This window comes from Protomyctophum parallelum (genome assembly GCF_964188405.1).
Source record: "Protomyctophum parallelum genome assembly, chromosome: 21".
Taxonomy (NCBI): domain Eukaryota; kingdom Metazoa; phylum Chordata; class Actinopteri; order Myctophiformes; family Myctophidae; genus Protomyctophum; species Protomyctophum parallelum.
In genome coordinates, this window is record NC_139713.1 from 4,275,133 (window position 1) to 4,291,324 (window position 16,192).

The window sequence follows — 16,192 nt, forward strand, 5'->3', positions numbered from 1 at the left end:
CAGTTGTCTGTGTGATTACATACATGTGATGTCAGTTTTCTGTATGATTACATACATGTGATGTCAGTTTTATGTGTGATTACATACATGTGATGTCAGTTTTCTGTGTGATTACATACATGTGATGACAGTTTTCTGTATGATTACATACATGTGATGACAGTTGTCTGTGTGATTATACATGTGATGTCAGATATGGATTAATAATTTCACATATCAGTTGTCTGTGTGATTACATACATGTGATGACAGTTTTCTGTGTGATTATACATGTGATGTCAGTTTTCTGTATGATTACATACATGTGATGTCAGTTTTCTGTGTGATTATACATGTGATGTCAGTTTTCTGTGTGATTACATACATGTGATGACAGTTTTCTGTATGATTACATACATGTGATGTCAGTTTTCTGTGTGATTATACATGTGATGTCAGTTTTCTGTATGATTACATACATGTGATGACAGTTTTCTGTGTGATTACATACATGTGATGACAGTTTTCTGTATGATTACATACATGTGATGTCAGTTTTCTGTGTGATTATACATGTGATGTCAGTTTTCTGTGTGAACATACATGTGATGACAGTTTTATGTGTGAACATACATGTGATGTCAGTTGTCTGTGTGATTACATACATGTGATGACAGTTTTCTGTATGATTACATACATGTGATGACAGTTTTCTGTGTGATTATTATACATGTGATGACAGTTTTCTGTGTGATTATTATACATGTGATGTCAGATATGGAGTAATAATTTCACATATCAGTGGTCTGTGTGATTATACATGTTTCCAGATATGGCTTCCAGACTGTCTGCGAGTGAAACCAAGATGGAAGAGTTGGTGGAGGAACTGCAGAAACACAAAGCAGGTATTGATTAAAGTCTATGTCGGGTCAAACATTGACCTACAGTATCATTCTCACTGCTTCCTTTCCTCGTATGTCTCGTGTATTTTTTCTGCATCTGTAAAGTATGATAAAGGAAGTCGTTCCTGTTCATCATGAACAGAAAAACGACCTCTGTAAAAAATGAAATGAAAAATGACCTCTGACCCCTTACATGTTTTAAATGATGAATATCAGTTGCCCTCCATGAGGCGGTTTAGAGTCGCTAAATATATGAAAAACAGGCTAAAGAACTCTTTTGTACACCAGTCTGTTCTGCTTTTAAAACCATTCTGACCTGAGATCAGATTCATACGAGGTTTCCACTGGACACACACTGGTCTGATGAACCCATTCTGACCCGAGATCAGATTCTAAAAATGTCAAGTCGTTCTTCGATTTTTCAAAAATAGCAGACCTACAAGCTCGTAGCGCGCCACTCGGTGGCGCGCTATGAGCTTGTAGATCTGTTATTTTTAAATGGCTAAAGCATAACATGATGCTAACACCAAAATGGGTTCCCCGTTCAGAATGGGTTAAACCAAAATGGGGAAACCATGAAGAGGATATGTTCTATGGTTCTTGTTCACATGTCTGCTTCTGTGATTTGTGTGCTGTAATGTATCTTTTGTTAATGTATTGTGTTTGTGTCTTATGTCTGTATCTTGAACGGTGACGTCATGGACGCAAACCAAATGTGACCAAATTTGACTGAGGGACTGCCATTGGATTTTTTTTAATTTTTGTTTTTTCATGTCCTATGAAAGCAGGGAATCATAGCTTCAAATTGACATATTGGTTGTTCAGTTTGACCCACCAGTTTTGGAGATATGGCTTATAGAGTGATGTCTTGCAGAAAACAGCGAGTTGAGAAAACAGGCTTGAAAGGTTCACTTCTGTGGTCTCTAACATTACAATAGCTACATATTTAAGCATTTTTTTCATATTTGCATGTCAATTTTAGTTTTGACACTTATTTCAGACATGCTCTAGTATGTGAAGAGTCTGCCTGTGCTATTAACTCATTTTGAAAAAGGAAAAAAAAAAAAAAAAAAAATCTCCTCTGGTGAAAAGCTGGAATGTGCGCGATGGCAGTCTCTCAGTCAAATCTGGTCACAAATGTCAGTGCAAGCTGACACTAAAGTTGAATCCTATCTCATCTGTGTCTGTTCTGTTGTAGCCAACAACAACCTGAAGACTGACCTGACCCAACTGAAGACTGACCTGACCCTGGAGATAAGCCAACTGAAAAGTGAAGTCAAGAGGCTGAAATTTAAGACATTAGGTGAGAAGTAAAAAAATATTTTGAATAAATATTAAATTGTGTATTATTGATATTGTAATCATTACCAGGGGGGGTGTTACTTATTAATAATCTAAATCTATGAAGTAACTATAGAGGTGTCAAATAAACGCAGTGGAATAAAAACAATTTAATATTATATCTAAGAGTATATATAATAGAAGTATACAGTGTCACAAACATTGAAATACTTCACTAAAACACCAGAAAAGTATACTTGAGTATAGGCTAAATGTGTGGAGTAGAAAACACCATTGATATAATAAGTGAATAGTTTTACCCTCCACTCCATCTCTGACTACTGTTATTATTACAACTGCACGCGTTAGAATTGCTCATCAGTGCTTTGGAAATCCATCAGTAGGTACCCTCAAAACATGCAGTAATCCTGGTCTCTAAACTGCCTCCCCCTGGCCAGCCGGGGCGCCTGATGGAGGGGAAAGGAACTGGTCTCTAAACTGCCTCCCCCTGGCCAGCCGGGGCGCCTGATGGAGGGGAAAGGAACTGGTTGGAATAACGTGTTCCTTCCACGGGCTACGTCCAACCAGGGAAACTAGGAAACAAGGAGCAACTTGGACACTCAGGCATGAAGGAAGCATGAGTTCAAGTCCGTTGCTCTCCCCTTGTCCCCCATATATGGGGACTAGGTTGGTGGAGGGTGTGTAGAGCCCAGGATCACATTAGATGATTGACACAGGGGGTGAAAAATGGGTTACAAAATCGTGGGATAAAAAAAATATATTAAAAAAAAAAGAAAATCCATCAGTAAATGTCCCGTTTGATGTTTTTCAGGGTGTCCCATCGCCGGATGGACGACGTTTGGAGACAGCTGTTACTCCTACAATACAACTACTGACGGGAAAACATGGCAGCAAAGCAGAGAAGACTGTCAGAACCAAGGAGCTGACCTGGTGGTCATCAACAGTAGAGAAGAACAGGTTAGAGAGAGAGAGAGAGAGAGAGAGAGAGAGTGTGCCCTGTTTGGTGGATCTACCCCTTGTAAATGTAGGATTTGGAGGACGACAAAATGAGCAGGAAACTATAGCTATATATTTATAGTGTAGACGTAAATCTAACACAAGATATTTTTGTTTCATTTGAAGATTTACCATGCATTTCATTTGATGCATTTCCTATTGAGGTAAATGTGAACAACCTGACTGAAATACACGCGTGTGCGCGTGCATGCGTGCAGGGGCGGCCTGACATTTTAATTCACTAATAAATGAATGTTTAATCAATAAGTTGTTACATTGAAAAAGGGCTTCGTTAAGACCTCCCTAATGGTTAAATGCTTTGTACTTCAGTAACCAAGCTGCTTTTCTGTCCAGGTCTTTGTTGACAGATACGTTGGCAGTGTTGTGTGGCTTGGATTGACCGACAGCGAGACAGAAGGAGTGTGGAAGTGGGTGGATGGAACACCACTGACCACACCAACGTAAGACTTTACCTTACATTATTCTACTCTACTATTTAAAGAAAACATTTTACATTCATTTATTTTCAGCAAACTACATTTCACATTATTGTCTCCACCAGGCCAAAGGCATTGGGAGAGAGTATGTTTTGGACTCCGTCCGTGTGTATGTGTCCGTGTGTATGTGTCCGTGTGTGTGTCGGCCCGTCTGTGTGTCGGCCCGTCTGTGTGTCGGCCCGTCTGTGTGTCGGCCCGTCTGTGTGTCGGCCCGTCTGTGTGTCGGCCCGTCTGTGTGTCGGCCCGTCTGTGTACAGCTAATCTCCGGCACCGTTAAAAGGCCAGGGAGAACATGTGTGTTTTTAACCCATTCTGACCTGAGATCAGATTCATACGAGGTTTCCACTGGACACACACTGGTCTGATTAACCCATTCTGACCTGAGATCAGATTCTAAAAATGTCAGTCGTTCTTCGATTTTTCAAAAATAGCAGACCTACAAGCTCGTATCGCGCCACTCGGTGGCGCGATATGAGCTTGTAGGTCTGCTATTTTTCAATAGCTAAAGCATAACATGATGCCAACACCAAAATGGGTGCCCGTTCAGAATGGGTTAAACGAGATTAAAAAATGACCATAGAAGGTGCAGCCTGTCTGACGGAGTCAGGTTACCTTGGGGGTCCTCGACATGGAAATGTTTGAGAACGACTGACATAGAGAAATAGGCTTTTCAGAGAAATGTTAGGATTTAGAAGGCTTTCTTTTTTTTAAATCGATATCAGTCCAAAATGCATTAAATGTTTCTACTTCTACAGGTACTGGAGGTCTGGTGAGCCTGACGGTGCTGGACGAGAAGATTGTGCTTTGGGTTATAATGGAGGATGGATCGACGCACCGTGTGGGGAAAAGTCATATTGGATTTGTGAAATGGTTTTCTAGTGTTATGCATTCACTAGTAATAGGCCTATCTCACAGCCCTGCCCCGCCCCCTTTCCACGGCCCCATTGTTTCATAGATAATACCCTTCTGAACTTTGGGTTAAAAGTTCTACTCATAATATCCTGCAGTATTTTGTCACGGGCCAAGAAATGTATATAAAAGTATGTAACCAAAAACCGAAAATCTTGTGCTGCCGTTTTTGCTTGTAAAATGTGTTATATTGATTTTGGCAACACAAAATCTTTATACGTCATAAATACTGCACATATACCTAACATCTGAAACAAATACTGGTGCCTTAGTTTACTCATACGTTAATCTAGATCATGAAATGTAGCAAATTTGTAAAAAGAAAACGCTTCAACTAACGTTATTGGCCACCCAGCACAATGAAACATACACATAGTAAATGTAGCCAAAAGGTTATGTTTCATACATTCATAAATTTCACAACCTACTAGTACTGTGTAATGAAAGGTAGAAAAGAAAAGCAGCGCACCTTGTTAGCATCCGTACACCTGTGTATGAGTGTATAATGTATATATCCTGTGAAGAATGAAACAGCTGAGGTTGTAAGAAAAATGTATACTTGTAATTCTGTGAAGTTGCATATCATCCTGATGACTACAAAACAATACTACATCCTGATGACTACAAAACAATACTACATCCTGATGACTACAAAACAATACTACAACATGATGTAGCGATATTATCCTGATGACTACAAAACAATACTACATGACGTAGCGATATCATCCTGATGACTACAAAACAATACTACAACATGACGTAGCGATATCATCCTGATGACTACAAAACAATACTACAACATGACATAGCGATATCATCCTGATGACTACAAAACAATACTACAACATGACGTAGCGATATCATCCTGATGACTACAAAACAATACTACAACATGACGTAGCGATATTATCCTGATGACTACAAAACAATACTACAACATGACGTAGCGATATTATCCTGATGAATACAAAACAATACTACAACATGACGTAGCGATGACTACAAACTCCCACTGTACCTTCGACAGGCAGCCTCTGTAGACATGTTTAAAGCACAGCACACCCTTGCTTTTAATTGATCTTTTATTTTTTGTTATTCATGTCCTCACTGTACTGCATTACTGCTTGTTTTTTAATGTTTATGCCTTGCTTTTCTTTTCTTTTTTCTCCATTGCAGCACTTTGAGCTGCATTTCATGTCATGAAAGGTGCTATACAAATAAAGTTTTATTATTATTATTATTATGTCAGCAGTGTTATAATGTCGCAATATGATTACATTGCTTAATGATGTTTTCATAACAACAGAGCTAAAGTGAATACATTATAAAATTGCAGACTGATGACGGTTAAAATAAATCACTTGGGGAATAAATACGTATTAATGGACACTGGACAGTAAAGTCAAGAGCAGGCCGTCAAGCATTATATGTAGGGCCGGGACTAATTGCGATTAATTTAGATTAATTAACTACAGAAAAATTAATCGCGATTAACTACAGATAAATTAATCGCACCTTTTTTTTCACCGCGGAACTTTTCTCACTGGGCGCTTTTCTATAGTACTGAAAACTGGAAATAATAAAAAGTCACCCCATTTTGTGTTGCCTAGAACTGGAGGTCTGACAAAAAACAGTAACAATATGAAGTAAGTACAGCTTTGTGATGTCACTGAGATGTACTTGTTACTGTTACTAATTTTTTTCCAGACCTCCAGTTCTAGGCAACACAGAATGGGGTGACTTTTTATTATTTCCACAACAGGTATATTAATGACAGTAAAATGTTGAAAATGAGTGATATCCTGTAGTCACTATTCGTTGATTCACTGGGATACCAAAAAACATAAAAAAAAAGGTTTCTCGCTGTTCTCGGGTTGAATATTGATATGCGATTAAAATGCGATTAATCTAGATTAATTAATCGCAAAGCCTCTGATTAATTAGATTTTTTTTTTTATCGAGTCCCAGCTCTAATTATATGCAATAATGTTTTGATCAACTCACATCAATAATACCGGGTGAAAGAAATATGTCACATATTGTAGGCTACAATAGCCTATGAAGTTAATATAGGCTATATGTAATGGTTTGCACTGCAATGACTGATGACAATGATCTGAGAAATGAATGAAAATCTATAGGTGTGCCGTCGCGGATCGCACTGCACACACTAGGTAGCCAAAGACCTGCACTGACATTTTACTATAAGGCATATCTCGCTCATTTCTTAAGCGATATTTAAAATTACAAAAAAATCGCCATAATCCTTGGGAACTCTACTTTCAATTGGTGTTGTCAGCAAAGACTGTATTGTCTTCCAATCTAACGATATAGTCCCATTACGCACAGAGCCTGCTGCGTCTTCCTGTTCTGTCGTTACAAGGAGTGAGAGAGAGAGAGAGAGAGAGAGAGAGAGAGAGCGCCCATTCAGGCTATATTAAAGGTCTTTTATAAATGTGATACATGTGATCTCACATAACGTGCGAGTTAGAGCTAACGTTACTCAATGATCATTTGCCATCTGATTGATATCACAGCAATCAACTAGATTTGAATAACAAAACGTATTGATTGGACAATATGTATCTGCTTGTCAGAAAGTGTGAGAGAGAGAAAACATGTGAATGAAATTTCTCCAATGTCTATAATTGCTTGTGTGCGCTGAGAGAGAGAGAGAGAGAGAGAGAGAGAGAGATGCGCTCCAAATTTGGTAAGTCAGCCAGATAGGTAGTAGTAATGCCTTTATCTCACGTCAATTTTAGCGTCGTATACATTTATACATTAGCATCTTTCATTCAGATTATGTTCAATAACGTTATGGTATAGGCTACAGACTACAGTATAGGTTACAGCCTGGTTCAACCAAGGTGTGGCTCTAACTGGAGTCCATCCCGTTCTGCCCAGTTCAGACAATGCTCGTGGGTCTCTGTGATTGGCCAAGCGTTGATTTTCTGCCTTGCTCAAGGGCACGTCGGGACCTCGACAAATGAGCGATACCCTCTGCCCAGGCTACTCACAGCCAGTCTCAGTGCATGTCATGGGTGTCATGCCGCCATCAGTCCTCCAGAGGGCAGCAGAGCCCATGTGCATGTGGCACTGAGGCGACACGCTCCGACTACTGGACACACAGCCATCACTGTTGGACATCTGCTGCGCGCGCACGCACACGCACACGCACACGCACACACACACACACACACACACACACACACACACACACACACACACACACACACACACACACACACACACACACACACACACACACACACACAGTAACTTCTAAATGTTTGTTCCTTAATATGTTGTCTATTCTTCTTAAGCTCGCATTCACATCTCTACTGCAGTACTCGATGCAATGGAGTTGGAGTTGCATCATTTTTGCATATTTTTATTTGCAGCGTTTGCGTTCACACTGCGCTGTCAACGCACCCTCTGTGGTCTCTCCTACGTGTACAGTAGAGGTTAACCCATTCTGACCTGAGATCAGATTCATACGAGGTTTCCACTGGACACACACTGGTCTGATTAAGCCATTCTGACCTGAGATCAGATTCTAAAAATGTCAGTCGGCCACCGAGTGGCGCGCTATGAGCTTGTAGATCTGCTATTTTTCAATAGCTAAAGCATAACATGATGCTAACACCAAAATGGGTTCCCGCCCAGAATGGGTTAACCCATTTAGATTGAGGCCCATTCTAAAAAAACCCCAAAAAGATTTCAGAAAACTAAAGGTTTTCTGAAAAACCTCTGTTTCTATGTCAGTGGTTCTCAGCCTTTTTCATGTCAAGGACCCCCAGAATTATCCGAATATGGCCGCCGACCCCCATCCGAAAATATGCTGTTCCAGGGACCCCCCCCCCCCCATCCGAAAATATGCTGTTCCAGGGACCCCCCCCCCCCCCCATCCGAAAATATGCTGTTCCAGGGACGCCACAGAGGCAAAGATTTGAGTTAAATATGCTGTTCCAGGGACGCCACAGAGGCAAAGATTTGAGTTAAATATGCTGTTCCAGGGACGCCACAGAGGCAAAGATTTGAGTTAAATATGCTGTTCCAGGGACGCCACAGAGGCAAAGATTTGAGTTAAATATGCTGTTCCAGGGACGCCACAGAGGCAAAGATTTGAGTTAAATACGTTCGCTCTGAAATAATACTAATATAATATATTCAAAGATTTGCGCCATATTTTCCCATTGTTTCAAAAATAGCAGATCCACAAGCTCATGGTGCAGCACCGAGTGCCGCACTATGAGCTTGTAGATCTGCTATTGTTCAATAGCTGTAGTATAGCATAATGCTTAAAACACAAAAAGGGGTTCCCTTCCTGAATGGGTTAAAACTGGCCCTAAGGGGTGGAAGGCTATGAATGTCGTCTTGTTTTGGACTACAATACATATTGTAGACAACTTATTGTTTTGGACTACAATACATATTGTAGACAACTTATTTACAGTGAAGACATGTGGCGTGTACAGGGGAGAAGCAGGTGAAGCAATTAAAGTATTATTTACATTTACCTCATCCGTCTCCAATGAAATGGCAACAGGGACAGAAGTAGTGGCTGGTGCTTGAACCATGGAGGCTGTGGACATCAAAGCAGGCCGAGGGACTTCGGCCTGTGTGTCTCCTTGAACCATGGAGGCTGTGGACATCAAAGCAGGCCGAGGGACTTCGGCCTGTGTGTCTCCTTGAACCATGGAGGCTGTGGACATCAAAGCAGGCCGAGGGACTTCGGCCTGTGTGTCTCCTGCACTTAAACGTTGAACAGCACGCTGCAATGTGGACGAGAGGGAGAGAGAGAATTACTATAATTAGTAATGTAAAGGTGTGATTGAAACATTTTCATTGGATAACCTTTATTAACCCATTCTGAACGGGCACCCATTTTGGTGTTAGCATCATGTTATGCTTTAGCTATTGAAAAATAGCAGATCTACAAGCTCATATCGCGCCACCGAGTGGCGCGATACGAGCTTGTAGGTCCGCTATTTTTGAATAATCGAAGAACGACTGACATTTTTTTAATCTGATCTCAGGTCAGAATGGGTTCATCAGACCAGTGTGTGTCCAGTGGAAACCTCATATGAATCTGATCTCAGGTCAGAATGGGTTAACCCTCAACACCCTCATTAAACATGTTAATGATGAATAGTTGGATGTCTTCAAATGGTTTCAATTGAATAAGCTTACCCTCAATATAAAATAAATGCAACTTCATGATTTTTAGTAATATAAACAAAACATTTCCCAAAGAAAAACCTAGAATTTTAATCAATGGCTCTGAAATTTGCCAGGTTCCCCATACTAAATTCTTGGGTGTCATAGACGAACATTTAAATTGGAAACAACATACAGTATTGATACCGTATGTATATGAAGTCTATGAAGATGCTTTGGTATATTGAGAAAAATCTGCCCTTTTGTTCTTCCTTCATGTCATTTAAAACTCTATTATAGCTTAATTTTCCCTCATATTAATTACTGTAATATTGTCTGGGCTGCTACATATTCAACACATCTCACTAAATTACTGATCATTCAAAAAAGGTTTCTGAGAATGATTTCACATTCAAATCGGTATGAGCCGTCTGCCCCGCTCTTTATTAAATATTCACTATTACCCATTGACAAAGTAAACGTTTTTCAGACCTGTTTATTCATGTTTAAATTCAAAAAATGCATACAAGACCTTCCGTCTTCTTTTCACAATTTCTTCCGTGTTACTTCAGACATTCACTCCTACCCCACAAGGCAAAGAGATCATTTTGAATTACCCTATTGTCGCACGTCCAAACATCAATCTTTCATCAAATTTAGAGGCCCTCATCTATGGAACTCCCTAGATGCTTCACTTAAATCCTCATTATCCTTGCCAATATTCAAAAAACATCTAAAGAAATATCTTATTTTTTCCTCTCTGTAGATTACATGTTTTACCTTGATGCGTTATATTTTCTTTTGTGTGTTTGTTGTTGTATTGTTTATTTCTGTTTTTTGTGCAATCTGTGTTTTTATTTCTTTACTGCACAGCTGCCCCCCTTTGCCATTTGTAGATTTGTGTACTGTTCTTTATGAACTTTTAATCTGTTTAAACCAATGACCTCTTCCTACAGGAAAGGATTCCATATAAGCCTTCTGGCTTCTTCCCTTCCGTGCATTGTATTTTTGTTTCTTTGATTATGTTATTGTCTATTTTTTGTACTACATGCTAAATAAATAAACCTAAACCCATTCTGACCTGAGATCAGATTCTAAAAATTAATGGTCTGTGTGAAAATGACAGTTTTCTGAAAAAGTCGTTCTTCGATTAAAAAAAAAAATAGCAGACCTACAAGCTCGTAGCGCGCCACTCGGTGGCACGCTATGAGCTTGTAGATCTGCTTGTAGATCTGCTCGATCGAATACCCAACGACTCGCCCCTTTATCAACTCGTCCCCGTGAAATCTTTTAATGTCGTTAACAGTTAATTTAGTATTTCCCTCCCTCTCTGAAATTATTTTGTATACAGATTTATTTGATTGTATAGTAGTCGTATATTAATCTATAGAGTACAGTAATCTCTATACTCTCTAAAGAATAACATGACACAGAGACGGTGGCTGCTTAATTAAGTTCATTTAGGAGCAGTTCATTTCGTTCTATTAAACACATTTCTTCCATGTTTAGCCCACGTTTTGTAATGGCATCATCATGCTATTATGCCCGTGGATATACAGAGTGAACTTAACAATGATAAACTAATATGATAATACCTTTTATATAATCACCAACATGAATAATGTTTGTTATTTACAGCTAGATAGAGTAGTGGGGAGAGATGGGAAAGGGGCGACCGTACCCGTTACCATCTAAACTGACCTGTACTGAATCAAGTGAAAAGACCACTTGGACTGATGTCTTCAAGCGCCAGCGAAGAGCTGGCTCTTGAAAGGCAGAGACTGTTGCAGGTGTCGTGGAAGGTTTAGGGACATCGTTTTTTAGGCCGTGACGTACGCGCCACCGCCGTCGGAGACCGTTGTCATCCAGCAGGCTCACAGCATGCTGCAATGTGGACAGAAGATGAGACCGTTGTCACCCAGCAGGCTCACAGCATGCTGCAATGTGGACAGAAGATGAGACCGTTGTCACCCAGCAGGCTCACAGCATGCTGCAATGTGGACAGAAGATGAGACCGTTGTCACCCAGCAGGCTCACAGCATGCTGCAATGTGGACAGAAGATGAGACCGTTGTCATTTACACCCAGCAGGCTCACAGCATGCTGCAATGTGGACAGAAGATGAGACCGTTGTCATTTACACCCAGCAGGCTCACAGCATGCTGCAATGTGGACAGAAGATGGGGGCATCTTGAACTGGTTTTCTGAGCTCAATTGCACCCAAATAATTTGCACCCGTAATTTTTAACATTCAGTAGATTTTCTGTGGTCAGAGAAAATCCCAGACCACAGAAAATCCACTGAATGCGCATAAAGGTTGTTTGGGTGTTAATTGAGGTCAAAGAACCTAAAATAAAAACGAAAAATAAAAGTAAATGAAAATTGATGTTGTGAAACCTTTGAACAAATATCACATATAGATAGATAGATAGTTTATTTGTCTTGGTCATGGTTTATCCAGCATTATTACATACAGAAAAGGGGTTGACAACATGATACAATTGACCGAAAAGGAAAGGGCTGAAGTCGAAGCTTATTATGCCCACCTTTTTGAGATTTCAGTAAATCTCATAGAAAGGAAACAAAGACTGAATAAATAAATCAGATTTCAACATTGCTGCATTTCTAAAAAGAAAAGTATAAACAAAATCAGATCATATTTGGGTGTATGGCTGAGGTGGCCTAGGAAAGTCTTCCCCTCATTCCCCCAATAATACCTCATTCCATGCAAATCGTGACGGCCCAGCAGCTTTGCCCTTCGGGAAATGCCAACTGCAAACCCTTGAGTTGCAGTTTGGGGTGAAGTTGAGACGCCTGTAAATAGAGGGGGGGGGGGGGGGGGGGGGGGGATCATCATTACTCAATTTAAGATTTATATTACTCATGTGCACAAGAATTACAGAAGCAATATTATAGGCAATGAAAAACACATTATAGGCAATGAAAAATGTAAATATCAGACTCTCTCCAACAATATAATTAGTTTGAGATTTGTTTGTTTTAAAGAGAAACAAATACAAATAAAACAGTGGCTCAGTGGTAGAGTGACCGGATGGGAACCGCAAGGTTCCCAGTTCAAACCCTGTGGGCTCCCCCAGAGTTAGTGTTGAAGTGTCCTTGAGCAAGACCCTTAACCCCTAATTGCTCCTGATGTGCAGGTTGGTGCCTTGCATGGTTTCCTCCGGCATGGGTGAATGGAATGCACAATCTATATGTAAAGTGCCTTGGATAAAGGAGCTATATAAATGCTCTATTTAACATTCATACAAGAGTTGCAGAAGTTAAACTATTGTAATAAAACAGTGGTAAGAGCTCCGTTTCTATTCTAAGCCATGAACAGGTTGAGAAGTATCTTGCCACAAAAAAAAATGAATGTACAAATTCCAATCTGGCTTCAGAACATCCCACTACACACTGACACATGCCTAGCATTGCCTACTCTATTTGAGCGACCACATCAAACAAGAGGTGGATGCTGGCAAATACTGTGGCATGGTCATGCTGGACCTCCAAAAGGCTTTTGACACTGAACCACTCCATACTGGTAAACAAGCTAAAAGCAATTTGTTTTGATAGCACATCAGTGAGCTGGATGTAATCCTACCTGGAGGGGAGAGAACAGATGGTGGAGGTGAACAGAACACTGTCCCCCTACTCCCAGTAAGCTGTGGAGTTCCACAAGGAAGCATACTAGGGCCTTTACTGTTCCTAATATATGTTAACGACATGACATCAGCTTGTGACCACAACTTGTTCCTGTTTGCAGTTGACTCAGCACTGCTGGTCTGGGACAGGAACAAGCTGCAGGTTGAAAAGGCCCTCAGCTCTGAGCTCGGTAGAATCTGCACCTGGCTCGCTGATAAAAACTGAATCCATTCTCTTTGGTTCAAATAGTGATCTCAGCAAGGCTGATGACTTCTTGATTAGAGTGGGTGACAATATTATCACACGAAAAGATGAAATTCCGGTGATAAAATGGCCACCAACGTAATCAAAGAAGTCAACCAAAGAACAAGATTCCTATACAGGATCTCCTCACTGGTCAACAAAAACACCTTGAAGACCCTAACAGGAGCCCTAGTACAAGGTTTCTACGACTCTCTTGGTACCATAGCACCTCAAAGACATCCCAAACAAACTTCAGGTTACTACTTGCCTAGCCTGACCTAAGCAGAGACATTTCTGGCCTAGATGGGAGGGTCGCGCCTCAGAAATGCGCGCACCCTGATTGGATCTCATCGATCTGTCCGTCACCCCCGGCCCCTCCTCTCCCCCCTAGTGCAGCGCTACGTCACATCATTTAGAGCGACGCCCACCCGGAAAGGTTGACTCCCACTTTTAGACTGGTTCAGCCCACGGCTTTATCCAGGCTTTCATCTTTCGCGCAGACGAAATGAAAGCCTGGGTATCGAGGCTACTACTTGCCTCACTCAATTTACAATTTACAATTTAGGCATTTAGCAGACGCTCTTAATCCAGAGCGACTTACATTTAAGCAAGAACAAAAGCATGGGAATACATCATGAAACATGCGTAAGCTAAGAAAGTAACAGTGGAATATCTATATAATGAAACTATACATACACTATACATATAAACTATACATATTTACTACTATGATACATATGTACTATGGCGTGCTATGACTAAATACAAACCTCAAACCCACCTCACCCCTGCCCATGTTTACAGACTGGAATGGCTTAGGGTTGACGACAGAGTACAGCATCTTGCAATGGTCCACAAGATTCGATACAGCACCAAGATACACATGTACCCATCTAAATACTTCCTTATTGTCAACGAAGTCCACACCCATAACACAGAGGGAGGGAGCGCTTACTAACCACCTAGATTCGGCACAAACAAGGGACTAAATTACTTTCGCTCCTATGCCACCAAAATGTGGAACGCCCTACCAACAGTCATTAAGACATGCAAATCCCATGACTCCTTCAAAACCGCTCTCAAATGGCACCTACGGATGAATCCCACACCCACCCCTTTTGCCCCTCACTGTATGTATGTTTGTTACTTTCCTTTTTTAACTCCTCTATGATGTATTTTTTTTTTGCTATATAGAGTATATTTGTACGTCTCTAATGTTATGATGAATTGAACATGGCGGGCCCTATTGTAAACAAGCGTAATGCTTTATGGTGTCGTCCACATAGTTAACAGTTTTGTTTTGAGTGGTGCTTGAAATGTACTGTAATTCTCCAACCCGTTAATAAATTCATCAATCAATCAATCAATCAGCTGAGCACATTCATTAGGGATATCTATAAAATGCACCTTATTCATGCAATTGTACTGTAGTAACTTTATTAGACGGATAAGACCCTAGAGATGCATATATGCATCATTTCGTTTCCAAGGGGTCCTTCATAATGGGATGAATCTAGAGTTGCAATACCCTCATCCAATTTGCATTTGCGATCTACTTGTATTAAACAACGTTAAAAATCACCAACATTGCAGCTCTAGGCCATGCTTGAATGATCCTCTTTCAATTTTTGTTTCATAACAATCCACCACGGTATACATGTTAATTATGAGCTACTTTCTGTCAAGAAATTCTCTGCAGGTTATTCTTTTTAAGTTTGGAGTTTGGAAGCACTCGTTTTTATGAACGGGTCGTGACTCGTGCTGCTGCCTCCTGCATTATGTACACAAACAGGTGGTACGCAGGGCCATTCAGTGTGCTTCCATTGATTGATTGATTGAAATATTTATTAACAGTTTGTAGAATTACAGTACATTTCAAGCACAAACTCAATACAAAGACTGTTAACTGTGAGTGGACGACCCAATTAAGCATTACACTTGTTTACAACAGGGTCCACATTGTTCAATTCATCAAAACATTTAGAGACATGCAAATAGACACTTGACACTTCTATGTAGTTAAAGAACAGAACAGGAATTCATCATATAGGAAGCAAAAAGGGAAAAGATACAAACTCCAACACTTAAAAATAATCACCTGCAGAGAATTTCTTGGCAGAAATAAGTAGCTCAACATGTCTACGGTGGATTTTTATGAAACAAAAGCTCGGCAGATTGAAAGAAGATAATTTAATTGGCCTATAGCTACAATATATGTTGCGTTGGTGAGTTTAACGTCGTTTAATACAAGCAGATCGCAAACGCAAAGTGGATGAGTGGGGAGTCAGTCAATGGAGGTATTTGCAACTCTAGATTCACCCCATTATTAAAAAATAAATCTAGAGTTGCAAATTGCGGCTACCCTAATGATTACAAGTGTGTTAAGCAGAAAAGCGTCAACAACTTCACATACATCGATCCTTGAGGCGGATGGTACTTTTGTAGCCGTTTGACTGAATGAAAGTAACGTTAACACCGGGTTAGCTAGCCTGCATGCCCTGCACTAACGTCAGCGCCAAACGCAATCATTTCTTCAAATTGCCACTTACCTTATTAA

General features: G+C 40.3%; 1 protein-coding gene and 1 long non-coding RNA gene across 2 annotated transcripts; one reads left to right on the forward strand and one right to left on the reverse strand.

Moving 5' to 3' along the window:
* Window positions 1–767: 767 nt before the first annotated feature.
* On the reverse strand, window positions 768–11,628 carry LOC310879298. Its single transcript, XR_014570991.1, has 4 exons — window positions 11,450–11,628; window positions 9,328–9,363; window positions 9,109–9,207; window positions 768–865 (listed from the first exon to the last, which is right to left on the reverse strand). It is a non-coding gene; the product is annotated as an uncharacterized lncRNA (long non-coding RNA).
* On the forward strand, window positions 813–4,793 carry LOC310879292 (CD209 antigen-like protein A). The gene is made up of 5 exons (XM_083793855.1): window positions 813–884; window positions 2,080–2,184; window positions 2,995–3,140; window positions 3,534–3,640; window positions 4,432–4,793. Exons 1-5 carry the CDS (start codon window positions 845–847, stop codon window positions 4,553–4,555), a joined length of 522 nt encoding a protein of 173 aa, XP_083649981.1. The 5' UTR covers window positions 813–844; the 3' UTR covers window positions 4,556–4,793.
* Window positions 11,629–16,192: the final 4,564 nt, after the last annotated feature.

Bases quoted from the DNA above. Each gene is read 5' to 3' on its own strand.
- LOC310879292 (XM_083793855.1), top strand. From the start codon at position 845: ATGGAAGAGTTGGTGGAGGAACTGCAGAAACACAAAGCAG. The intron at 885-2,079 runs GTATTGATTAAA...GTTCTGTTGTAG, and splicing joins ACTGCAGAAACACAAAGCAG to CCAACAACAACCTGAAGACT. The intron at 3,641-4,431 runs GTAAGACTTTAC...CTACTTCTACAG, and splicing joins ACACCACTGACCACACCAAC to GTACTGGAGGTCTGGTGAGC.